This window comes from Saccopteryx bilineata, chromosome 5 (assembly GCF_036850765.1).
Source record: "Saccopteryx bilineata isolate mSacBil1 chromosome 5, mSacBil1_pri_phased_curated, whole genome shotgun sequence".
Classification (NCBI taxonomy): Eukaryota; Metazoa; Chordata; class Mammalia; order Chiroptera; family Emballonuridae; genus Saccopteryx; species Saccopteryx bilineata.
Window position 1 is genome coordinate 249,760,454 of NC_089494.1, and position 25,227 is coordinate 249,785,680.

General features: G+C 38.3%; 1 protein-coding gene across 1 annotated transcript in view; it reads left to right on the plus strand.

The window, feature by feature from the left end:
* The window catches only part of DHX15 (DEAH-box helicase 15), a 56,898-nt gene extending 38,451 nt beyond the window's left edge, over nt 1-18,447 (plus strand). Inside the window, exons 7-14 of the mRNA XM_066279250.1 lie at nt 3,930-4,016; nt 5,447-5,596; nt 5,965-6,073; nt 6,585-6,776; nt 9,554-9,676; nt 13,957-14,147; nt 16,570-16,739; nt 17,878-18,447. Coding sequence (XP_066135347.1) covers nt 3,930-4,016; nt 5,447-5,596; nt 5,965-6,073; nt 6,585-6,776; nt 9,554-9,676; nt 13,957-14,147; nt 16,570-16,739; nt 17,878-17,995 — 1,140 coding nt within the window. The 3' untranslated portion in view covers nt 17,996-18,447. The remainder of the gene's footprint in view (nt 1-3,929; nt 4,017-5,446; nt 5,597-5,964; nt 6,074-6,584; nt 6,777-9,553; nt 9,677-13,956; nt 14,148-16,569; nt 16,740-17,877) is intronic.
* The last annotated feature ends 6,780 nt before the right edge of the window (nt 18,448-25,227 follow it).

Sequence of the window (25,227 nt, forward strand, 5' to 3'; positions counted from 1 at the left end):
CGGTCACAGGAAAGCAACAAAAGACGATAGAAATGTGAAATCACCAAATAAAAGGAAAACCCTCTCAGTTTCTGTAGGATGATGTGGCAGCATGTGCGCATGCACAGATGATGACGTAACACCATGTATACAGTGGAGCAGCCCACGGCCATGCCAGTCGAGATGTGGACGGTACAGAGGAAAGTTCAGTGTGTTCTGTGGCTCGCTAAATTAGAATCCGTGACCAAAGTGCAACATGAATATTGGCGTGTTTATAATGAAGCGCCACCACATAGGAATCACATTACTTGGTGTTATAAGCAGTTGAAGGAAACCGGCAGTTTGGTGGAGAAACCCCGTTCTGGTAGGCCATCAGTCAGTGCTGAGTCTGTAGAGGCTATACGGGATAGCTACCTAAGGAGCCCTAAAAAAATGTGTGTGTGAGCTCACATCGAACTGCACTGAATAGGTATAAACTGGGAGGGTTTTCCTTTTATCTGGTGCAGATTTCACATTTCTATCTTCTTTTGTTGCTTTCCTGTGACCGGTCAAAAGTGCATCATGTCTTTATGGACACACTGTATACACTGTATGTAATATATGCATTTAAAAAAATATATGTAATGTTTTTTAAAAAGTAATTTCCTCCACTATTTTTTTTGGTGGTTTTTTTGGTATTTTTCCGAAGCTGGAAACGGGGAGACAGTCAGACTCCCGCGTGTGCTCGGCCAGGATCCACCCGGCACGCCCACCAGGGGGTGATGCTCTGCCCCTCCAGGGCATCCCTCTGTTGCAACCAGAGCCACTCTAGTGCCTGGGGGCATAGGCCAAGGAGCCATCCCCAGCGCCCGGGCCATCTTTGCTCCAATGGAGCCTCGCTGCGGGAGAGGAAGAGAGAGACAGAGGAAGGAGAGGGGGAGGGTGGAGAAGCAGATGGGCGCTTCTCCTGTGTACCCTGGCTGGGAATTGAACCTGGGACCTCTACACGCCAGGCCGACGCTCTGCCACTGAGACAACCGGCCAGGGCTCCTCCACTACTTTTTATTTTAGATTTGTTCAGAACTATAACAGTTGTTACCCTAGAAGGTCAGGAAACCAGAAGCCCTTTTATCTAATGACAAGGATGTGGTAGGTTTTGTATAGTTTACAATTCCACATTCATTATCTAATTTTTTTAGGGGGGGGGATAAAAAGCATCGGCTCATAATTGTGGCACTTTAGTTGTTCATTGATTGCTTCTCATATGTGTCTTGTTCCCGGCGGATTCCAGTTGAGCCATTGACCATGGCATCAAACTAGTGAGCCTGTGCTTAAGCCAGTGACCTTGGAATTTCAAACCTGGGTCTTAAGCATCTCGGGTCAACGCTTTAGCCACTGCACCACCACTGGTCAGGCTCATTATCTAATCTTTACAACGTTGTTTTAGCTAGAATAATAAGTAAAAGTTACAAAATAAAATTGAGGCTTGATGTTAAAACCTTTCCACTATTACTTAGCTAATTAGGTTTGATTTTTGGCTCTGCCACTTATCTTTAAAGTCATTGCTGCTTCTACGACAACACACTGACTTTCTAGAACATTATTAAACTCAGGTTATATTTAAATTTACCTGTTAACTTTATATACGTTATGTTTGCTTCAGTTCTAGTTATTAAATATATATGTCATCTAATAGAGTGGTACCGTGAGATACGAATTTAATTCGTTCTGTAACCAAGCTCGTAAGCCAGTCAACTCTCATATCAAACTGCCGATACTGGACCTGTGCGCCAACTAGTGGCAGCTTCCCGAATCACGACTTGTATCTCGGAATTTCGCTCGGATCTCAAACAAAAATACGGACCAAGTTACAGCTCATATCCTAAAAATGTATGTTGGTCTGTTCGTATCTCAAGGTACCACTGTATTCTGAAAAAATTATTTTGGTAACATCGAACCACCACTGGTTTCTTAATTCATTTTCTAATTAGCAGAGCAGTTTTTTCTTTTTTTAAATTTTTTATTTTATTTTATTCATTTTAGAGAGGAGAGAGAAAGGAAGAGAGAGAGGGAGAGATAGAGGAGAGAGAGACAGAGAGAGAAGGTGGGGAGGAGCTGGAAGCATCAACTCCCATATGTGCCTTGACCAGGCAAGCCCAGGGTTTCTAACCGGCGACCTCAGCATTTCCAGGTCGACGCTTTATCCACTGCGCCACCACAGGTCAGGCAGCAGAGCAGTTTTTTCAACTGGCTAATGTAAAAAGGAAGCATTTTGGTTTTAGACATGTAAATGATTCTAAAATAATGCCCTGTTGGTGATTCTTGAGTAAGTTTTTAAATCTAAGATTTTCTGTCAGGATGAGTCTTCGTTTCTTATGTGTGGCTTTGGGCCTTGCCTAGTATGTCCTTGTGTAAGCTGGACATACTATTGTTAAATGCTCATCCTTTCTCTTGTGAGTTGATTCCACTTTACCTTCAGTATCTCTCCTAAATGCCATATTATCAGTGAGTTTTCCACTTTGCTGTGGAAGTGAACCCTTTTTAAATCTCCCAGGCCATCTTTGGTGCTGTGTAAACTTCCTATCCATGACTAATCTTTTACAAACTGTACAAGGTATAAGAGCAGACTTGGTATCTGATTTATCTTCTGTGTCAACTGCTTGCATATGCAGGCATTTCCTACTTAATGACAGTAATCTGTTCCTGAAAGCCTGATGTTCTGGGTAAAAATACAAATGACGATCCCATTTTTCCCATTGTTTAAAAATAAAGAAAAATTAGTTATTTTCAAGTTTTTAACCAGTTGCACAAAACATCTAAAACGTAATAAAAGCACATAAAATACAAGTTCTATTAGTATTTAAATGCTTTAAACATTATTCCCTGTCAATAGAAAGTTCAACTGATTGTTAATAGTTGCTTTGTTGGTTGGTTTGTTTTTTTGTGACAGAGTCAGAATCAGAGAGAGGTGCACATAGAGGCAGACAGACACGAAGGGGGGAGATGAGGAGCATCAGTTCTTCCTTGCAGCACCTTAGTTGTTCATTAATTGCTTTCTCATATGAGCCTTGACCAGGGGGCTACAGCAGACCTAGTGAACCCTAGCTCAAGCCAGCGACCTTGGGCTCAAGCTGGCGAGCCCTGCTCAAACCAGATGAGCCCATGCTCAAGCTGGCAACCTCGGGGTTTCGAACCTGGGTCCTCTGCGTCCCAGTCCACTGCGCTACCACCTTGGTCAGGCAATAGTTGCTTTGTATATAGTGACATATTTCATGTTATTCTCCTTTCGATTATATACTTGCCGAAACATCTGTGTTTGAGTGTCATGATCTGCCTGTTCTTCTTGAATTATAATTTGAGACCCCCCCCCCCCCCCGTGTGCCATTTTGTTTAGAATGTTGAGTTGAGTTTTGGTGATAGAAAATTTTTCTTTATAAATGGAGTTGGGTATTAACTAAGGAGTGGTCTGTTGGGGAGATATCCTGGAAGGAAAGCTTATATTGCTTTATTGATACATTTTTTTATGCTGTCTTTCTGTTAGAATTATCAAAATGCACTATTTTTTGTTGAAAAAGGAAGTTTATTGAAAAAGGAATTTCCTATAATATGGTAAATGAAACTTTGAATTCTTAAGTTTTTTTGTAATATTGGCTATTGAAGATCAAACATTACTTCAGGTATACTGGGTTGAAATTTGATGTAAATGAAAGTTAATGGCTAATCTTACTGTCATTTCAATTTTACTTCACTTGGAGTATATAATTTTTTTTTTTCTTTTTAAAATGTTTATTGTACTGATTTCAGAGAGGGAGGAGGAAAGAGAGAGAAATAGATGGGAACAGTCGATTTGCTCTTGTACAGTCAGGAACCAGGATTGAACCGGCAAATGCTATGCTTTGGAACATACTTGAATCAACTGAGCTCTCCAGCCAGGGTGGAATATAATTTATATACTGTTTATTTCTAAATAGGTAGTTGTGTCAACTAACATTGCAGAGACGTCTTTGACAATAGATGGTGTGGTATTTGTGATTGATCCTGGATTTGCAAAACAAAAGGTACGTATTTTAGTATAATAGTCATATGCTTCATAAATTAGTGTTCACTTAGCAGTGGATACTGCACTCATTGGCTGAAATTTCCTTTTTAGAATTATTTTTCTGTTTATCATTTTTAGACTTCTGTGATACAAATCTTTTGTGTTCTAGATGGCTCTCACAAATTAATTCCATGTTTATTAATCTTTGGCTTTATTTTTTTAAGGTTCTTTTTTCTGTGTTTTTATGTAATGTGTTTATTTAAGGAATATGAGTTAGTGATTAGAGTACATGATTATCATTCCTGCAGGTCAGTTACTTATCCAACAAAATTAGATTTATTATTATGTGACACACATAGTATTTTAATAAAGGTATTATGTTAACCTGTTTTTGTATTTTTCCAAAGCCAGAAACGGGGAAGCAGTCAGACTCCCGCATGCGCCCAACCGGGATCCACCCAGCATGCCCACCAGGGGGCGATGCTCTGCCCATCCGGGGTGTCGCTCTGTTGCGACCAGAGCCACGCCAGGGCCTGTGTTAACCTGTATTTTAACAGTACTGAATACAAAGCACTTTTGCCAAATGAAGTGACTACTCAATAAATATCATGTTTTATTATTCAAAGGTTTTTTATTACATTTTATAGGTATGATAGAGTGCACTGTGCATAGTATTTATGATTTTGATGGGAAACTTTCCCTTTAAACTGAAATCATGTGACTGATTTTTTTTTTTTCTTCTAAGTGTGAGGAGGGGAGTTAGACTCCTACATGAACCCTGACTGGGATCCACCCAGCAACCCCTATCTTGGGTTGATGCTCAGCCTATCTGAGGCCACTCACTATCTAGCTATTTTCAGCGCCTGAGATAGAGGCTCTGCTGAGCCATCCTGAGGCCAATGTGTTTGAACCAATCAATCCTTGGCTGCAGGAGGAGAAGAGACAGAAGGGGAGGGGAGGGGTAGAGAAACAGATAGTCACTTCTCTTGTTTGCCCTGGCTGGGAATCAAACCCAGGACACCCACACGTCGGGCCTGTCCTCTCTACCACCTAGCCAACCAGCCTGGGCCTGTAACTGTGGACCAAGTTTAAAATATTTTTCCTTGATGCTTGCTCTGAACATCAGGTATTGGAATTGACAGGTTCTTTTCAGGCAAAGGCCTTTAGCACTATCTACTATAAAGGTAAAGTAAAACTAGTGGAACTGATATTATTTTAGGTTAGAAAAAGTAAAGATTATGTGTTAGATAAGAGCTTTTCCATGTCATCTTGACTTTCAGACTATCTGGAAAAAAGTTAAGGCATAGGATGATGGATTCTGTTTCTGTGGTAGCATGATTAGTGGTGGTCATCTATTTCAGGGTTAACTCTGGGCTTTTGGTACTTCTGGTAAGTCTCGATTTTGTGTTTAATTGAAGAAAGAATCATTTTTCTGTTCTTTCCTAATAGGTGTACAACCCTCGAATCAGAGTTGAGTCTCTCTTGGTAACAGCTATTAGTAAAGCTTCAGCCCAACAAAGAGCTGGGCGAGCCGGACGTACCAGGCCTGGAAAGTGCTTTAGACTTTACACAGAGAAAGCTTATAAAACAGAAATGCAGGTAAGAGATTCACTGGATCCTTCCTTAGAGTTTGGAACTTAAAATGAATTTACTATCAGAAGGAAATTGCTTAATTTGTTTCATTTTGCCTTTTGGTACCATAAGATCCTTAGTTTTCTTTTCCTGAGTCAGATTATGTGGTAATCTACCAGTGCAACTCTTGTTACAGTTTGAAGTTGAGGTAGACAGTACAAAGATAGTTCACAGAAAGTATCTGATTTCTTTCAAGTATTTTTCTCACCTGAGTCAGTGGTGTAGAAGAAATCAAAGTAAATAGTTAAGGAGGCACAGAACATAACTTGTTTTGTTTTCTGGAGCAAGAAGATTAAGGAATATTTAACACAACAGACATTTTTGTTTTTTGCTAGGATAACACCTATCCTGAGATACTGCGTTCTAATTTAGGATCAGTTGTGTTACAGTTGAAGAAACTTGGTATTGATGATTTGGTGCATTTTGATTTTATGGATCCACCAGGTATGAATTCTCAGCATATTTTATCCAACTCTGTAACCAAAATTGGCTTTCTCTGCATCCTCTTTAGCACATATATGTAAAAATTTTCTACCTTTTTCTGTCAGTAAGCATCACAGTAAGTCTTGTGTATTAGCATTAAAACTAACAGTGAGAGTTATATGAGTGAATTTTTTCACTTCTCTTCAGATTAATTAAATTATTCTGGGAGGTATTGATTAGGCATGAAAATATAAGAAAATTTCTAATTTGTTTTTTAGGAAAAATAATTTGAGCACATCATTGAATTACCAATTACATATGAAGGTGGCAGTTTTAACTACCATACAGGAAAATTCTGTAATTCTGTACAATTCACTGTTTGGTAGCTCTCTGTAATTGAATTTGATGACAATTTGAGATTTTAGTTTGGTCCACTGTAGACTGACAGTAAGATTGCTTAGCACCATCTGTACACCGTCACGTTTTTGCTTGCTGAAGGCAGCCTGTCTAATAGATTGACTTTTCCCCGTAGCTCCTGAAACTCTGATGAGAGCGCTAGAACTTCTGAATTATCTGGCTGCTTTAAATGACGATGGAGATCTGACTGAATTGGGATCCATGATGGCAGAGTTCCCTCTTGATCCACAGCTCGCTAAAATGGTTATTGCAAGTTGTGACTACAACTGTTCTAATGAGGTCCTATCTATTACTGCTATGTTGTCAGGTAATAGAGGGAGAGGAACTAAAACATACCCAGCTCTTCCAAGTTTGGGTGGACTTCACTTTTGGCTTTGTTTTTTAATATTTAGTATGATAGTGAATTTTATAGATGGTTTTAAGGAACTCATTTTGTTTCCTAAATATCTTGTAAATAGCTTCATAATGACATATTATTTAGAAAAGCAAAGTCATGTGCACAGAATAAAGTAAAATCATTGGCTCTTTTCAGTGCAAATAAAAACTGAAATAAGAAGAACATAAGTCTGAATACAGTTGTAACCGAGCTCTTTGTCAGGTCTGCCAGGTTTGTGGTTTATTACTGACAGTACGAGGAGAACTTTGTTCTAGAACTTCGCACATTAAGTCAGCCTGAGACAAACCCAAACTACTGTTTAAAGTAAGCTTGTTCTACTTGTGTACATATGTATTCCAGTGGCAGTCAAAGGTGAATTTCAAGCTGAGTAGCAAATAAATAGAGAAATAATAATGTATAATTTTAGGCTTAAAATCTAAACTGATAATTCTTTTAAAGTGGGAGGTAGACACTTGATAAAGAAAGATACGTGAGATAAAACTGCTAATTTTGAAAATTGGAACATTAAGCTAAATAAATAATGCTGTTGAGTAGTAGTAAAGATTAAGCCACAAATGAGTATAGTAACTTGGAAATTAAATTTTCCATAAAGAAGAAATACTGTCAACACACAGATGCACACTGATTCTTTTACCTAAACATGAAAGTTTTATTAACTAGTTTTGATATTGGGGAGAACTGACTTCAGTTAGAGTGGTTTCTCAGTCTTAATTATAACTTAATGCCTCGGATAATTCAGAATTAAAGAATAAATTGAAAAAATTCTAAATATAAAAATTTTGGCCTAGTTTAGTATGGTATATTTTAATGGTGTGAATTTTTTAAATCTAAGAACTAGCTAAAATGTCTTTTTGCAGAGTTATGACCGATCAGACTCAGAGCAGATGGGCAGGGCAGTGTCTCGAATCATTTTAATTAAATTGTAGTCTCACTTGCGGAGGTGGTGGTAGGTTGTTGTCTGCCTTTCTTACTAGATGGTGTTTGTTAGATTCTCCCGGTGTGCCTATCCCAAGAGTTTAGTGTTCAGAGAAGGTCCGGGGCAAGAGGGAACAGATTATTTGTGTATCTGTCTGCTACCCACTTATTAGTTTTCCAAGTTCTTTCATCAAGCATGCAGTTAGTACTGTTTGAGTTTAGACTGTTAGTCCCTTAAAAAATTGGTCATTGTGATGCAGTTGAACTCTTCAGCTGTGTGTCTTACTTGTAATAAGTTCTGCAAAGCATAGGTTGTCATCTTGAGCACATTAAGGGAGTGAATATTTATGTGCAACAGTTATTAAGCATGGCATTTGTGGGGGGAATTGGAACAAAAAGATTGCTGAGCTTGGAATGCTTTGTTTTCCATTTAGTTTCTGAAGTTTATAGTGCAGATCAGGGTTCACATGGAGTGCTGCTTATCCCCACTAACTGGTAGCTAGTTCACGTTCACTTTCACAATTGTGAGAGGTCTCTGTACTTGAATGCATTACCTTGCTTCAGTTATATTAAGCAAGACTTAATATTTACTGTGATCCTGTGTCATTGTCTCTCTGGCTTCTTTGGCATCTTTTTAAAGGGTAAACTGTATGGGAAAGAGCAATTTCATTACTGTGTATGATTTCATTGTCGATTATTCCCATAATCTTCTATCTGAACTGAATAATTTATAATTTTTTGAATTGACAAGGTTTAACAGCTTTAAAAATGTGTTGACAAAGTCCCAAGCTGTTAAGTATTTTTATTTTCATACTGCTTTATGACTCTGGAATTGCTAAAGTGAATTAAGGAAAGTTGTATTTCAAAAAATGTAGTGCACGCTCTGTAACAACGTAAAGTTTTATGTGAATTAATATTGAGGCTCTAAACAAATACTGTAGTTAAATATTTTGATGACCCTTGAAATAATGACTGTTTCAGACTAATTGTCAACTTCTTAAATACTGGATTTTGCTTTTATATTGAGGTTTTGATTTAAATAACATTTTTTTATAAGTTGGGACTTGATTTACTAATCTTTTAATGAAAATGTGCGAAAACTAGGCTGACTATCCCCAGCCTTTTTGAATTTTTCTAATTCAGAGGCGGTTTAACCTTCCACCACTACTGCTATCCTCAAAACCTGAGATTTCATGATATCTTTTATGTTTACATATGCTTCTGCTCACCGGTGCTAATAGTGATACCCACCAGTTGGTAATAGCCACAGCACTAGGGAAAAAATTATGATAGAAACGTGGCAACAGACTGGTTGGAAAGTTGTTTTTAGCCCTGCAGTGGGCAAGTATAGCTTCCTAACTTTCAGAGCCATTCAGTGGATTCAATGGGTGGCCTTGTGAAAAATTGCACTTAGCAAAATGGCTATTGATACCATAATTCTGGTTATTGGTAGAGCTATCAGCACTGGTTTTTGAAATAAGTTGAGCTTTCTAGTATCTTGATGGCCTTCAGTATAGCTGTTTTGATGCCTACTTTTAGATCTAGTTAAAATAATCAGGTACTCTGTAGCTTTGAAACCCTCTTGTCTTGCAGATGTGGTTAGGTGTTGATGTACCAAATCAAGGTAGTAAACAGTCCAAGATGCAGTTGGAGGCCATCCTGCCCTGCCCTATGCTCTGTGAACTGACCTAGCTAGGCCTTGTTCCTCTATCTGTGAATGCGTGACTCATCGATATGGGCGTTTGTGTTGGGCCCATACCAACCTTGTTTAGTCCCACAGTGTTTTGTTCGCCCCACGGAGGCCAAGAAAGCCGCGGATGAAGCCAAGATGAGATTTGCCCATATAGATGGAGATCATCTGACACTGCTGAATGTCTACCATGCTTTTAAACAAAGTAAGTGTGAAACAGATTGAAGGCACTTTTTTTGTTTAAATGTCACATAAATTTCTTCATCTCACTTTCATTTCTTTGTGATAATTTCCATTAGAAAACCAGGGGTACTTTTTAGAAAAAACTTCTGACTAGCATTTGTGATAAGAAAGTGATGATCTTTTTTAAAGGTTTGCTTTTACAATGGGGTAGGGGCGCCAATTATATAAAGCTGGAAAACACAAGGCAATAAAAATAAAGTACTTGTGCCTGACCAGGCAGTGGCACAGTGGATAGAGCTTCAGACTGAGATGCAGAGGACCCAGGTTCGAGACCCTGAGGTCACCAGCTTGAGCACGGGCTCTTCTGGTTTAAGCAAAAGCTCACCAGCTTGGACCCAAGGTCCCTGGCTTGAGCAGTCTGCTGTAGCCCCAACATCAAGGCACATATGAGAAAACAATCAATGAACAGCTATGGTGTCGCAATGAAAAACTGATGATTGCTGCTTCTCATCTCTCTCCGTCCCTGTCTGTCTGTCCCTATCTATCCCTCTCACTGACTCTCTCTCTTTGTAAAAAAGTAAAATAAATAAATAAAAAGAATAACTTAGCAATGTTAAATGAAATACTTGTATAGTTTGCCTCTAACATAGATTTTTATATACTTCCGTTTATTCTCTTATATTTTGCATTTTTATTAATAGTTTTGTATGATTCATAGAATCATTACTGTCTAATATTTTTACTAATAGATTTTACATAAAAATAAAACTAAAATAAATGAATAAATGGGCACCAAATATAGATGACTATTCTCAGGCTATAAGTGGTGTATGAATTCATACAAGGGACAAAGTGCAGCTTTTCAAGAAATGCATTATTACTGAGTTACTGTTTTCTTACCTGTATAATTAGTAAGAGTTAAAAAATAGCTGTGTACAAGTGGGTTTAGTGGAACAATCATACAACAGATGGAAGTATAAATTGTTGTCTGTGAAAAGCAGTAGATTTTATACTATCAAGAACCTTAACAAATCTATACCCTTTTGACCCAGAAGTTATCTTGAATTCTGTGGACACAGACATAATTAAAGATTTTCATCAGAGTTATTTATGATAGTAAAAAGAAAAAAAATGAAGCTACCTTAATGCCCCCCCCACAGAAAGATAATTCAGTGATTTATGATACAACCACGTGATGTTCTAGCTTTAAATTGTGTTTTCAGACAATATTTAATGGCATGAAAAGCACTTTATAGTTATTTGCAATGGAGGAAACATGGTAATCAAGGTACTGGTAGATATTTTTGTTGGAATGCACTATTTTGATAAAATTAAATGAACAGAAAACTTAGAGGAAAAACATAGAAATAACTGCACCAGTTTCGGAAAGTGTTTGATTTCTGCACATCTGGAGGCTAACCTGTTGGATTACCGGTATGCAAGCAAAGACAGGCCCTATAGCATCACCTTGACCGAAAATACGGGGTCCTCAATCACTGAGTTGGTGGTTTCTGCTAATAAGTTAGTTTTTAAATATATATAACATTGGTGTTCACATTTTACATCTCTTGTTTCATTTAGAACTCATTATCTCATAAAAATCCTATTTACACTTCTAAAATAGTCTGTTGACTTGTGCACATCTCTGTAGGGGTGGTGGTGAATTTATTTATCTCAGGATCTAAAAACTGCTCGAGGGCCAGTGTGTAGAACAAAGTGCATAGCAGCGGAGGTACTGCACACCTCTACCTGTGAACTGGTATGTGTTAAATAGAACTGAGTCCATCAGGTGAGGGAGTGTGGAAACCTCGGCCCGGCCTGAACAAACTGGGGGCAGATAGGAGAGGTCAGTGAGAAGTGATTGAGATGCCAGGAGCTGAAGGTCCCCACATAGTCCGCTTCAGAACATTTATTTTATCCCTCTTGTGCCTGAAATACAGAAATGCATAATGTTAAAGACTGTTTTGATAGGACTGGTCAGTTCAAGAAATCTCTTCCAGTGTGCAGACTGTATCATGCTGGTTGGTACTGGGGACCATCAGACACATCACCTGCTACCAGACTGACAGCAGCGGCTCTAAAGGGGAGGCCTTGAGAGGGAGCAGATTCACTTCCGACTTGGTTCTCAGAATTGATAGTAGGAAGCTACGGTTTTAAGTGGAAATTGAAATTTCTAAAGTAGACGTTTTCTTTAGCCTATTAAAGTTCACAGGACATTTTAATCTTTTTAAAATTAAGAGATTGTATTTTGTTATTTAAGCTTGTGATAAGTAGCACAGGAGTGTATTTGGAATTTTTAATTTTGTTATGAAAATAGAATTAAGGTTGACATTAGAAATTTATTTTAAATATAAACATGACAGTGCACTTTTGGAAATCAGGAACTTAAGATTTAAAAATGACATTACTAAATAATACTTGTCCTTTATGCATGCATTTAATAATTGGGAGCTTTCGGGAAAATATTGAACGGTAGGCAGACAGTTACCAAAGCTTTGTCCTACTCCTAAGTAAGAGGAGAAAATGTCATGAGTTAGAATGAATGCTTCCACTCATTGGCGCTAATATCAAACTTCAGATGTTTGAACATGTCAAAGCTATTGAATCTGGAATGTTTTCACTGACATGATGCTATTATGTTGTTAATAAGTGAAACAAGTATATTTGAAAAATAGCAAAGTTATGATTAATCAAGAGGATCTATTTCATTAGATAAAATGGTTGATTACATAGTAAAGCTAAAATTCATCTTAATACTTTTTGCTTAACATTTGAAAAACAGCTAGCTTTGAGTTTTTGCAAAGCTTTGGTTTCTATGTGTGTGTTTGGCTTCAGAACTTGTGTAGTTTACTGTATTGGTAAGAATTTAAAAAAATTTTTTTTACCTTTAGATTTTATCCCTCCCATATATCAAATTATTTCTCACAAATTTAGGTACATATCTAATGATTCTATATGCCTTGACAAGTTAAAGTTGTCTTTTTGTTGCTCTTTTGTGTATTCAAAACTTGAGAACCTCAGAAAAGCTATACTTCAGAGTGAAAACTAATACTTTTCAAAAGTTTCCATTTTTATTGTCTCAGTATTGAGATTTCTGTTGTTTCTCTGAAAAGGTGTTAAGAAAATGTACATTAAAATAGCCTGAGGAGGATCAACACAGTCTCACTTTTTAAGCTCCCTCCTTCCCTTCATTTCACAGTGAACCTATAAGGTTTATTTTTCAAAGGGCTTCTGTGGTTGTCTATGTACATAAAGATGTCACTGTATGTTTTTTATTATGCTACAGTCTGAGCTCTTACAGGAGAGCAACACTAGTTGCTTGTCAAGGATTAGTCATTGAAAACATTCCTTTGATAGTAAACACCCGTGGTAAAATTACTTGGAAATCCTTAAATATAATAAGCCTTGCTTATTAAACATGACTGGGGTTCCAGACATCCCTGTGAACTTGATCACTTGCATTTAATATTTTGTCAACCACTAAATGGCACATGAGTCACAATAAAACATTACTTTAAGTTTTGAATGCTTTACCTCAGGCATAAAGAAAAATACATAGTAATTACTTCAAACTCACTGTTAAAACTCTTTAATTGAATCTGATAATGACATCTTATCAATCTCCTTCCACCCACCCCCTCTTAGACCACCAATTGAAAACCACCAGGTGAATGTTCATGGCTAAAACAACTCAATTCATTAAATATAGTTTATTCAGAATTATTATTTTGTCATCCAGTAGCTAAAAACTCAAGTGTTATTTCTGATTTTGACCCTCACTACAGGTTTGTTTTTTTTTAATACAGGGAAGAGAGAGAGAGAGAGAGAGAGGGATAGATAGGGACAGACAGACAGGAAGGGAGAGAGATGAGAAGCATCAACTCTTCACTGTGGCATCTTAGTTGTTCATTGATTTCTTTCTCACATGTGCCTTGACCACGGCCTTCAACAGACCGAGTAACCCCTTGCTCGAGCCAGCTACTCTGGGTCCAAGCTGGTGAGCTTTTTTTTTTTGTTTCCCTCAAACCAGATGAGCCCACACTCAAGCTGGTGACCTCGGGGTCTCGAACCCGGGTCCTCCTTCGCATTCCAGTTCGACGCTCTATTCACTGTGCCACTGCCTGGTCAGGCAAGATTTTTATAAAGTTATGAACGTTGTAATTTACTTGTGAAGATGATTTGGGTGATCCTGTTTCTGGGTTATTGAGCCTACTCTATAACAATTTTCCTTTTTAATTAGGTGATGCTTGGATGATTCATGATTCATGCACCCTTTTTTCTCCCCTTTCTTCAACTTTGTAGATCATGAATCTGTTCAGTGGTGTTATGACAACTTCATTAACTACAGGTCCCTGATGTCAGCAGACAATGTACGCCAGCAACTATCGAGAATTATGGACAGATTTAATTTGCCTCGTCGAAGTACAGACTTTACAAGCAGGGACTATTATATTAATATAAGGAAAGCTTTGGTTACTGGGTATTTTATGCAGGTATGTTGATAATACAGGAATATATAATAAATACTAACAATATTTTTTGCTTTCTAGAATAGCCCTTTTAATCCACTTAAACACAAAAGCCAGTTTAAGAAAACCTGTGAATATTGATCTGAAACATTATGTGTAGATCTTGAATGAACTATTATACTAAGACATTTTATGTGTCTAATAAATAACAAATTCCCCAAGTGGCACATTATCAATTCAGTTAGGTAGAAATCAATTTTAGAATTACTTTTTTATTAATGTAGTGGGTGTTTTTTTTTTTCATATTTCTGAAGCTGGAAACAGGGAGAGACAGTCAGACAGACTCCCGCATGTGCCCGACCGGGATCCACCCGGCACGCCCACCATGGGGCGATGCTCTGCCCATCCTGGGCGTCGCCATGTTGCGACCAGAGCCACTCTAGCGCCTGGGGCAGAGGCCACAGAGCCATCCCCAGCGCCCGGGCCATCTTTGCTCCAATGGAGCCTTGGCTGCGGGAGGGGGAGAGAGAGACAGAGAGGAAAGCGCGGCGGAGGGGTGGAGAAGCAAATGGGCGCTTCTCCTGTGTGCCCTGGCCGGGAATCGAACCCGGGTCCTCCGCATGCTAGGCTGACGCTCTACTGCTGAGCCAACTGGCCAGGGCAATGTAGTGTTTTTTTAATACCAAATGGATATGTTGAGCATTTTCAGGTGGGATTAGCAGCTGTTTCCTTAAGATAAATTTCGACCCAAGACTTTGATAAATGTATTAAAGTTACCATGAATCTAGATCTCCCTTGTAGACATATAATAGAGTACTGAAAGGAAGCCATTGTTGGGCGACTCCAGAAGTATAGTTCACTTTTCTCTGTATGTAGAAACTACATAATCACCCCAACATTCAAATATTCAAACAGCTGTATTTCAGTCACATTCCTGTAGGTGCTTGTTGGTATTTATAACTAAGATGATTGGGTGTTACAAAAGCCAAAAATGTCTTTTGAGCTAAGTAATAAAGATGAAAGATAATGGTTCCACTTAGTTTTATGTATGTTATACTGGAGGCTATAGGAACTGAAATGAAACTTTTCAGATAAATATAATGAACGTTTATTTTAGGGGATTTAAATTTATGTTTTTAAAACCAGAAGTTCTCTGGTGATAAAAGCAAAAACAAATCAGTTTATTATTTGGAATGGGCTTGCTTTTAATTCTCTCTTCTGTCTCCTGCTTGTTTGTTCATCCTCTCTTCTGCTATGTCTGTTCAGCAAGGTGTGGCTGTCTTGAGGCCATGTGAGTTCAATCATTAGGATGGACCTCAAATGCACTGTGTCAGAATAAAAATAGCAAGTTGGTGCCTTGTCTGTATTTAAAATCAAAGTAACTAAGAATATTTATTTCAGCATCTTATAAGATCTTATGCTTATTAGAGTTTGGTTTAAAAATTCTCCAAACTTAACTATATTTATAATATTTACTAGTGTATACTAATTTTTTTTTGGCATATTCTTAAATTTGCTTTTCAATAATTCAAAGATGATGGACAAAACCATATTCAAGCATGGATTTATAATTTTTTTAAGATTTAAATTTGTTACGACAATGCCATGCATTATATTATAGTACCTGGCGCTTAGGTGTATACTTAATATTTAATGATTAAAACTGAGATTTTTAAAATTACTTTTTGTTATTTTTATTATTTACACAGTTAGAGGTCTAGAATTGGAAAGGACATATAGTTACCTGCTTTAGCATTTGTTAATTGAAGATTAGATGAGAGTCACCAATGTGTTTGATTATAGACAGGAGAAATACAGCCAAGATGCGCATGTACCTTCTGTTTTCTCCTTCTTCTGTTGTTTCTTCATAAGTACTTTCTGCTTCTCCTTTTTCTGCTCTTTATTTTTCTATCTTAAATATAAAGCTTCTAGTAATTGTTCATCTACTCCATAGTTGTCATCTGGTGCTAAAGAACTCACTCAAATAGTCTAATGCAGAGAAAAGGACCAGATAGTATATATGCCAGGCTTTGTGGGCCATTGGGTCCCTGTTGAAATTCGGCCTGCTCTTCTAGTGCCAGAGCAACCGTGGACAATGGACGTGCCAGTGGTCCAATAAAACTGTATTTATGAGCACTGAAGTTTGAATTTTATATGACTTTTACTGAGTACCAATTTTTTTTTGATTGCCTCCTCCAATTACTTTAAATTGTAAACCATTCTTGGCAGACAAGCCTTAAAAACACAGGCAGAGTTGGGTTTGGCTTCTGTAGTATTTTTCTGGTCTCTGCTTCTATCAGGCAGCGATAAATATAGCCATGGAATCAAAAGCAGAAGGTGAGAGGTCTGCATGTCCCTAATTATTCTATATAGATAGTTTTTTACCACTTGTTTTGTAACTAGCAGATCAGAAGCATTGCATTAATTTACTGGGTTTTGATTTCAGGTGGCACATTTAGAACGAACAGGGCATTACTTAACTGTGAAAGATAACCAGGTGGTTCAGTTGCATCCCTCTACTGTTCTTGACCACAAGCCTGAATGGGTGCTTTATAACGAATTTGTTCTTACAACAAAGAATTACATTCGGACGTGTACAGATATCAAGCCAGAATGGTAAGTGACGCCTTTTGTTCATTAGTTTATGTTAACATTTTGCCCAGAATGGAATCGGACTTTGTTATAGGGTATGCATTGTTTCTTCCCCTTGTAGGAGAACGTGGTATTCCCTGTACCAGGGGTTTTGACCTGATGGTGTGGTTGATCTCTTACAGTGTTTGCTTTGCTCAGAGAACAGTGGGATTGTGGGCATGGGCGGGATTTTGAACCAAAATAGAAAGCTATGGTTGACTAGCATCAGAAGTTTTTGGAGCCGGTCACTAACTGTTTGAATTCCCTGGTTCCAGAAGTCAGTCAGTCTTTATATTTTATCTGTCCCATTATAATTGGCTCTCAGGTATTTATTATGTTTATGGTGGTGTTTTGGGAACCTTAAGCAAATACGAAAATTATTCCTGTCTTTGTATCTTAGCGTGTTTGATTTTTTTTAAAAAGTAGATTTGGTATTTCAAGCAAAATGAGCACCCCATTTGTGTGGGGATTTGGGGGCTATTATTTTTCTCCCAGAATCCATTCACTAAGTTATGATGGGAAATGTCAGCCAAGAATAGTGACACTGAAAGCACTTACTTAGTTGCTGTCACTTGCTATATATTGTGAGGCTTCTTTTCTGCACTGATTTATGACTTCTGACACTTAAATTGTATGGGACATTTCCATTTTATCTTACATGCTTTGTTGAGAAAAAATTGTATGACTGAACATAAAAATATTTTCAGTCAAGTGTATTCTTGGGGTATAGAGTATTTATTATATATATATTTACAGTTATTAAAAATTTGAAAATGAGAAGATCCAATCGCTTAAATATCAAGATGTTTCTTATACAGAACTTCTATTACTATAACCTTGGAGAGGTTGGTCAAAATAGTGTTCTACGGTGAATAAATGAAGTACTTTTATGTTAATATCTTTAATGTAAAGAATTTTTTTTTTGTAAATAAAGAATTTTAAAACCATTTATCTTGAATTTAAGTTTATAGTAAGTCTGGCATCAGAATATTTATAGTTTACTAGAATTAAACACATTATAAGGATTAGGCATTTGTAATTTTGACATGATTTTATTGATGAGGAATGCCTATCCTTTTAGCAACTCTGTTAATTTGGTGATTTTTCCCCTCCTTCTGAACAGGTTGGTGAAAATTGCCCCTCAATATTATGACATGAGCAATTTCCCACAGTGTGAAGCAAAGAGACAGTTGGACCGCATCATTGCCAAACTTCAGTCCAAGGAATATTCACAGTACTGAATTCAATGCTTATTAGAACTAAAGTTATGCAGAGGACAGCTTTAAAAGATGAATGAACTGAAAAGTTCAAGTTGTGCTCTTCACGTTGGTTCAATAATGGCCTTTATTTGAAAGCTTTTTAATTTTTCTTTACAGTAAATATTCCATTCTGATTTCATAAATTAAACATTTATGCCTCCCTTTTGTGTTGACACTGTAGCTCATACTGGAAGAGTCGATCAATGTTTTGCAGTTTATTGAAAGTAGTTCTATATATAACAAGGTTATAAGCATTTCTTTAGAAATGGTTGAAAATGCTTCTAAAATGTGATTATCGACCATGGTATGCATGATCGTTGTAATTGTTGACATTCCTTTTAGAAGTTGTGAAATGTTACAACTTGTGCTTATGTAGACACAATCTTCTGTCTCAGTACAGAGGCACTGACTTCAATAAAGTCTATTTATACTAATTTTGGCCAAAGTACTTTGATATCTTTGTTTTAGTCTCTTTAAGTATGGCTTCTTCCCTTCCTAAGTTCCTTTCCTAAGTGTGGTGCTTTTCTTTCTTTTTAGTTTTTATTATTATTTTTTTAATTGTAAGTATGCTCTAAGTATTTAGCATCTTCCTACAAGGACTATTCCTTAGGTAAAGTAGTCATTAAAGCAGTGTTTTTAAAAACATAGTCTTGTACTTTTGTTAGGTTAATCAGGATGTAGTATATGGGATAAAGTAGGTAGTTTTTATTCAAAATCGGATCTCAAAAAGAGTAATGAAAGGAAAGCTTTCTCTTCGTTTTCATAAGGCTGATAATTTATTTTGTGAACCACATTTTTAGCATTTCATTTTGTTAGAAAAACATTCTGAGCACTCTAGTCTCTGAAACAAATGTTTATTTGTATTAAATAGATAGTAAGGAATGATATTTACTATATTGTAGATCTTGGTCTTGATTTCAGTGTTGGATTTTTTTAATGTAATGTACATAAGTAATTAGTATAGTGTTAAAATGTGCATTTGACTTTCCATTTTATGTAACAGGGAGTAAGAAGTTAAAAATCCTTTATAAACCATAAATAAAATGTTCAGTGTGACCCATCAAAGGGTCTCTAATCGCTTCCTTTCCCTTGAGCACTAAATCCTGTATTCATTAATGTCTGGACACCCTTCTATCCTACTCCCTTTAAACATATTTAAATGGTAAAGGAAATGTAGAATATGTGCATAGTTGGAATTTAAATATACATTGAAGTATAATTCTAGTATGTGACTTACAGGAGTTAATTGGGCAAATTAAAGAGTATTTCAGGCTAACATTTTTTAGTGTAGGTAGTTGTTACTAAATGAGGCCTAGTGGCATGAAGGAGTTAATGTGTTCTGTAAGAATCTGATTTTGTTCTCGTGGAATAATTTACATGCTGAAATAATATTTTAGATAATGTTTAAATTGGTTAAAATTTTATCCTACATTATCCATTGACAACATTATGAGAATTATTTGGTGTTAAGAGAAGTACTTGGTTAGACATTTTCACCAAAAAGGCAGCTCTTGCCAAAGGTATAGGTTGACTGTTAAAATTTATGCCATGAGTGAACAGTTTGTAAGACAGTTGCATATCTATATAATTGATCGTAAGGCAATTTTAAATGGGTCTCGGCATAGTATATATTGCTTAAACTTGTGGTTTTTAAAAATCCGGTATTATACCATTAGGTTTTCTTCTAGGAAAACTTAATGGAGCTCCTGATGTGTAAATCCAAGTTTGGTGTTTGGCAGAGTTTCTAGGAATGGCGTATGTTTTCTCCATCTTGTCAAGTGATGTGTGGGCCACGTGGACAGAAGGAAGCAGGCCAAGCTTCTATTCCCTGTCATCACGCCTACCCACTGTCTCCAGTTTGGCAAGACTGGCCACATCTGACCAAAGTGGATGGTTTCTTAATCATTGATGTTATTTGCAAAGTTACGGCTTTTAATGCTTGTATTCTCCAACCCCTGTGTTTTATAGATTTGGCAACTGAAAATTAAAGTGGTTACAGTTTCCCTTGTTCACATAGGTGGTTGCAGCTATGAAGTGATATATGTAGAACAAGAAAGTTAAAATATCTCTGTAATGTTTAGCAACTTGTTTTGAAGATTTTCTGAAGGGTTGTCTTACAAGTTCAAATAGTAGAGGCGCTCTCTGTTGTGACTGTGGGATAAAGAAAGGAGGCCATCAGTAAGGAGAACTGTGACTGTGAAAGGTGAGGAAATGAACACAGCTCAGAGGGAATAGGGCGGGATAACATACATCCTGTAATCAAATCATTTAGCCAGAATCCAAAAAGCCAGAAAGTGTTCCGCACTTAACTTCTTTTGTGTAGTGCCTATGAGTTAGCCTTAGAATATGAGGTTTGTAAGGTACCTACAAGCACCTAGGATTCTCTTCTGAATAATGTTAATGGCCGTTCCTCTGCGCACATATTTTAAAGAAGACCATTATTTTTGAAGACAGTTTAATAGTTCTGTTAGAAATGCTGAGCTTGAAACCTCCCTGTAACCATTTCTAATTCTTCCTTCTAGAGAAAGTTCAATAAGGCTGTTGCACAATGCCGTTTGAGTTACCTGTGACCCCCCCTTATTCCGTTTAGGCTGAAGAGCCTGTTTCTCCTCAGCCTCCCTCATTGACATGGTGTTTGGATGTCCAGAGCATTCCTGATGAACCTCCGCCAGGTGTTCTTTGAATTGTATTCAGCACTCTGGTCCAAAGTGGCCAGTGGAATTTGTAGTTCCCAGGGGCTAGACGTGCCACCACTCTCTGCTAATGCAGTTTATGAATAACATGATTCTGTTGATGATTGATAACATGAAATGATTTACATGGTCTTTTCCAGCAAGTACAGCATGCTTTTGGCTCATATTAATCTCACTATAAATTAAGGTATCTGATTGTTGTAGGATGGATTTGTGTGTGGCTAAGGGCTGAGAAGAGACCCTTGCAGACCTTGGGCAGTGTTCATCTTTGGAGACTGCACACATACGTCCATAGCCCATCAAATAACATTTAAAATATCAAAGATGTTTTAAAAATGGCTTCTTAAATAATTGGGATAGGAATATCTTAATTATAAGCACTGTTTATAATGAGAAACAAACCATATTTCCCAATGCAGTTTTTGTGAATATTGAATTTAAAAGTAGAGTTGACAAACTTGGTATGTACATCAACCATTAAGCATTGGTTTAAATTTTCTGGTGTCTTTTTACACTAGAGAAAGCCTGGGAAGGGATGTGTTCAGATCCCAGCAGTTTTAGTCGTGCCCAGTACCGTCCCTGTGGGTAAACGCTGGGTAGCTCAGTTGGTTAGCATAGTCCCGAAGTGCAGAGGTTGCGGGGTTAAGTTTTATATTTGGCTGTTTTGTGTCATTGTTACTTCCTAAGACTAATTATGTTAATGAACTTTTGTAATTTAAATTTTATTTTTTATTACTGTGTCTCTTTACATTTAAAAGCTAACCTGGCTGTATAGCTCAGGTGGTTAGGGCACTGTCCTGATGTGCAGAGGTCAGGGCACACACAGGAACAGTGATGTTTCTGTCTCTTTCTCCCTCTCTCTTTCTCTCTCTACCCCCATCCCCTCTAAAATCAATTAAATAAACATGAATGGGGTGGTGCTGCCTTCTGGAGAAGAGTTAGTATAGAAACAGACAGCTTTAGAGCTGACTCCTTAAAGGAATGTAACAGGATCTGCTCATGTCAGTTTTGTGCAAGGTGATTTGTTTGTTGGGGATAAAAGTCTTTGAAGCCCCCATTGCGCCCAGGTGGTTGGTTGGTTGGCTGGTTTTTACTATAGAGAAATAGAATATTGGTACCGACTAGTGTAGAAGATTTAAGGTAGCTCTTGGACAGTTGTAGTCTAGTCATGTTTTCACCAGGAAACAGTAAGGTACCCAGACTGAAGGCAACAAATGATCAGGCCTGGTGCAAGGGAAAGCGGGCAGTAGCAACTTCTAAAATAATGTGGAGAAACTCTTCAGAGTTCCTGATCAGAACTCAGCCCCATTACTCCAGGGTAGATTGCATTCCCATTTTTTCCTGAAGTGCTGACAGCCGAGGTCGTGGGGCTGTGTGTCAGCGGAGCTGGTTGGTGTTCTTCCCTTTGCCTCTAAAAGCTCCCGGTACCACGCCGTCTGTTTCCTTCGTCCCATCTGGGCTGTGGCCCAGGCAGCCTGTGGACGTAAAGCCTGGGTAGGGTCTGCTGCATGTGTCTAAGACAGAAGTTGAGAACATTTTACCTGTATTACCTACTACGCACCTGTGTGAGCGAGGTGAGTCTAGTTTCCCATTCTGGTTTAATGTTCACAAGGAAATGGGAATGGGAGGGAGCTTGACTGAATCCCAGGTCCTCCTTGAGCAGCACTGCAGGGTCTGATAAGGAGAGCTTTTATTACTGGTGACTTGCTTCTTTATCATAGTGGGGGGGTGACAGAGACCGAGGGACAGACAGAAAGGGATAGAGATGAGAAGCATCAGTTCTTCATTGTGGCTTAGTCTCCTTAGTTGTTCATTGATTGCTTTCTCATGTACCTTGACGGGGGGGTGGGGAGAGCAGAGTGAGTGACCCTGTGCTCAAGCCAGCAACCTTGGGTTTTCAAACCTGGGTCCTCTGCATCCCAGTCCTACTCTCTATCCACTGTGCCACCACCTGGTCAGGCCATAGTGTGGATTTTCAGTGCAGCCATTTCTTGATTACATTTTTAGAGTGGATCAGTGATATACTAGTCAGAAGGGAACAGAATCCAAAAGTCACTTCTTCAGTTTTAGGATGGGAAACATTTCCAAACCAAAATGAATCCCAAGTCTTCTTGCTTATTTACATGAAATGCTTTTCCCCATCCATGCTTTGGAGCCATTGTGAGGCTCAATGGTCCTCCCTATTTCTGTTATTGGAGACTGAGCTATATAAGACTGGTAGGCTGGCCCTGGCCGGTTGGCTCAGCGGTAGAGCGTCGGCCTGGCGTGCGGGGGACCCGGGTTCGATTCCCGGCCAGGGCACATAGGAGAAGCGCCCATTTGCTTCTCCACCCCCCCCCCCTTCCTCTCTGTCTCTCTCTTCACCTCCCACAGCCGAGGCTCAACTGGAGCAAAGATGGCCCGGGCGCTGGGGATGGCTCCTTGGCCTCTGCCCCAGGCGCTAGACTGGCTCTGGGCGTGGCAGAGCGACGCCCCGGAGGGGCAGAGCATCGCCCCTGGTGGGCATGCCGGGTTGATCCCGGTCGGGCACATGCGGGAGTCTGTCTGACTGTCTCTCCCCGTTTCCTGCTTCAGAAAAAATACAAAAAAAAAAAAAAGGTGGTAGGCTGAGCTTAAGGGGTGGAGCCAGGTCATAGGTCCCTGTGTCCTTTATACCTAACACTAAGCCTATGATGCAACCTTTCAGCAGATATTTAAAAATATGACTGCTGTGGTTTCTTGTGTTTTCTTTTTAAAAATGCTGTTTCCTTCCACACTGGAGGTAGTGAAACTGTCTATCCTTGTATCTAGCAGGCCAGGAGCCGGACCGACTGTCCAAGGAGTGGGATGGAAGTATGTATTGGCTTTGTAAACTGATTGGTTCCAAGTCTCAGCTCGGCCGGTGTCCCACAGTGAGATCTTGGGCTTGTGACTTAACCTAAACTGCTTCCTCATTTTTAAAGGGGGGATTGATTTTAGAACTTTGCCCAAGGATTGGTTTCACTAAATGAAGTAATAGGTAACTAACCTGGTACGTGGGACACCCATAAGCAGCTGCTTTTCCTGTCCCACTGTTACAAATGTGATGAGGTAGGTATTTCATGGGGCCTCCACTCTCTTCTTTGTGTTTGAAATATTTACTGTGATCTCCTTCCTGCAGTCTGTCTTGCTTAATCCCTGACTCTTCGGATTCTTAGTTAAAAGTCATCTGGAAAGAGAGTCCCCGTTGTAAACATTGATCGTGCTATGAATATGACAAGATTCAAGTAACCTGAACGCTTTCCTTCCCTGATTATATGTCAGGGATGCTTGCAGGGATGGTTCCAGAGTGGATTGAATCACAAGGCTTGTGTGGATGATGCCCATTGTATCTGTGAGTTGACAGCGTGGGTAGATGCTGTGTGGAAATCTGACTTCAGCGTCTGATTGCAAGTCATGTCTGTAGGGAAACGGCTGCCTTCTCCTCCGAGGAGCCAGTGGAGGTTTCCAGGGAATGTTTCGGCCTTTCTTTTTAGTTTCATGATGGAATTTAGGCACAGGTAGGTGAGCAGGAGCAGCAGGACTTTTTGAACTGTTTGGCAAAAAACAACAATTAGTTTTCTTCTGTAGCATCTTTTTCCGGTCCCCTAAGAAAAATAATTTGATGACATAAGTAAGGACATCCACTTGTTATCTTTTATATTAAAAAAAATACTGATAGTGTTGTATAGGTATGATATCTAGAGAATTTTTTCAAAATTTATTTTTATTGTGAAAAGGAATATTAGGTGTCTTATCGAATTTATTACTATAGCTGAACAATACAGAGGCCTACTCAGAGGTCTAAGTTTTCCACTAGGATCTAAGTTTTTCATTGTTTCTTCGTTTCCCACAGGATTTTGAGGCCTGCTAGATTTATGTTTTAAGTTTAAAGTTTTGCTCTTTACTAAAAAATAGGAAACTTAAGGAAAGTGGGAAGTGGCAGTCTATCACTCCCCCACCTTTTATTTCCAAGTATTATCTAGTTTCTGAATTCAGCATTGCAATCCTGATTTTTTATTTTTAAACGTTCTGCACTGAAGCATTTGAGATAAGTCCTTAGTGTTAAGGAAATCCTGATTCCTAGTGCCCTAGGGTTAAAAGAAATACAGTGACAGGCTGTGAAATAGTGTTGTCATAACTTATCAGTGGCTCGTAAATAGGATGGTTGCCTTCCAACACCCTTTTGAGTGAAGGCGGTTTAATTGCCTCGCCTCTGTTTAGATAAGCATTTGGGATGTGTGAATGCTGTGGTTAAAGTATTTTCCATTCTGTAAGATTTGATTTCTTAAGTGATTTTTCTTACTAAGTTCTACTTCACATCCAAAGTTATTTGGACAGTGTCTTTTTCACTATGTGTTCATGGAGCAACATCGTCTATAAATGTATGTAAACCCAGTGACTGTAACAAATCAGAAGTTTGCAAACACGTGATTGACAGTTCGCGATCTACCCCGTGCATCAGTCTCTTCCCAAATAAAAATCCTGTGAAAACACAGTTCTAATGAAGAATTTGTGATTTTT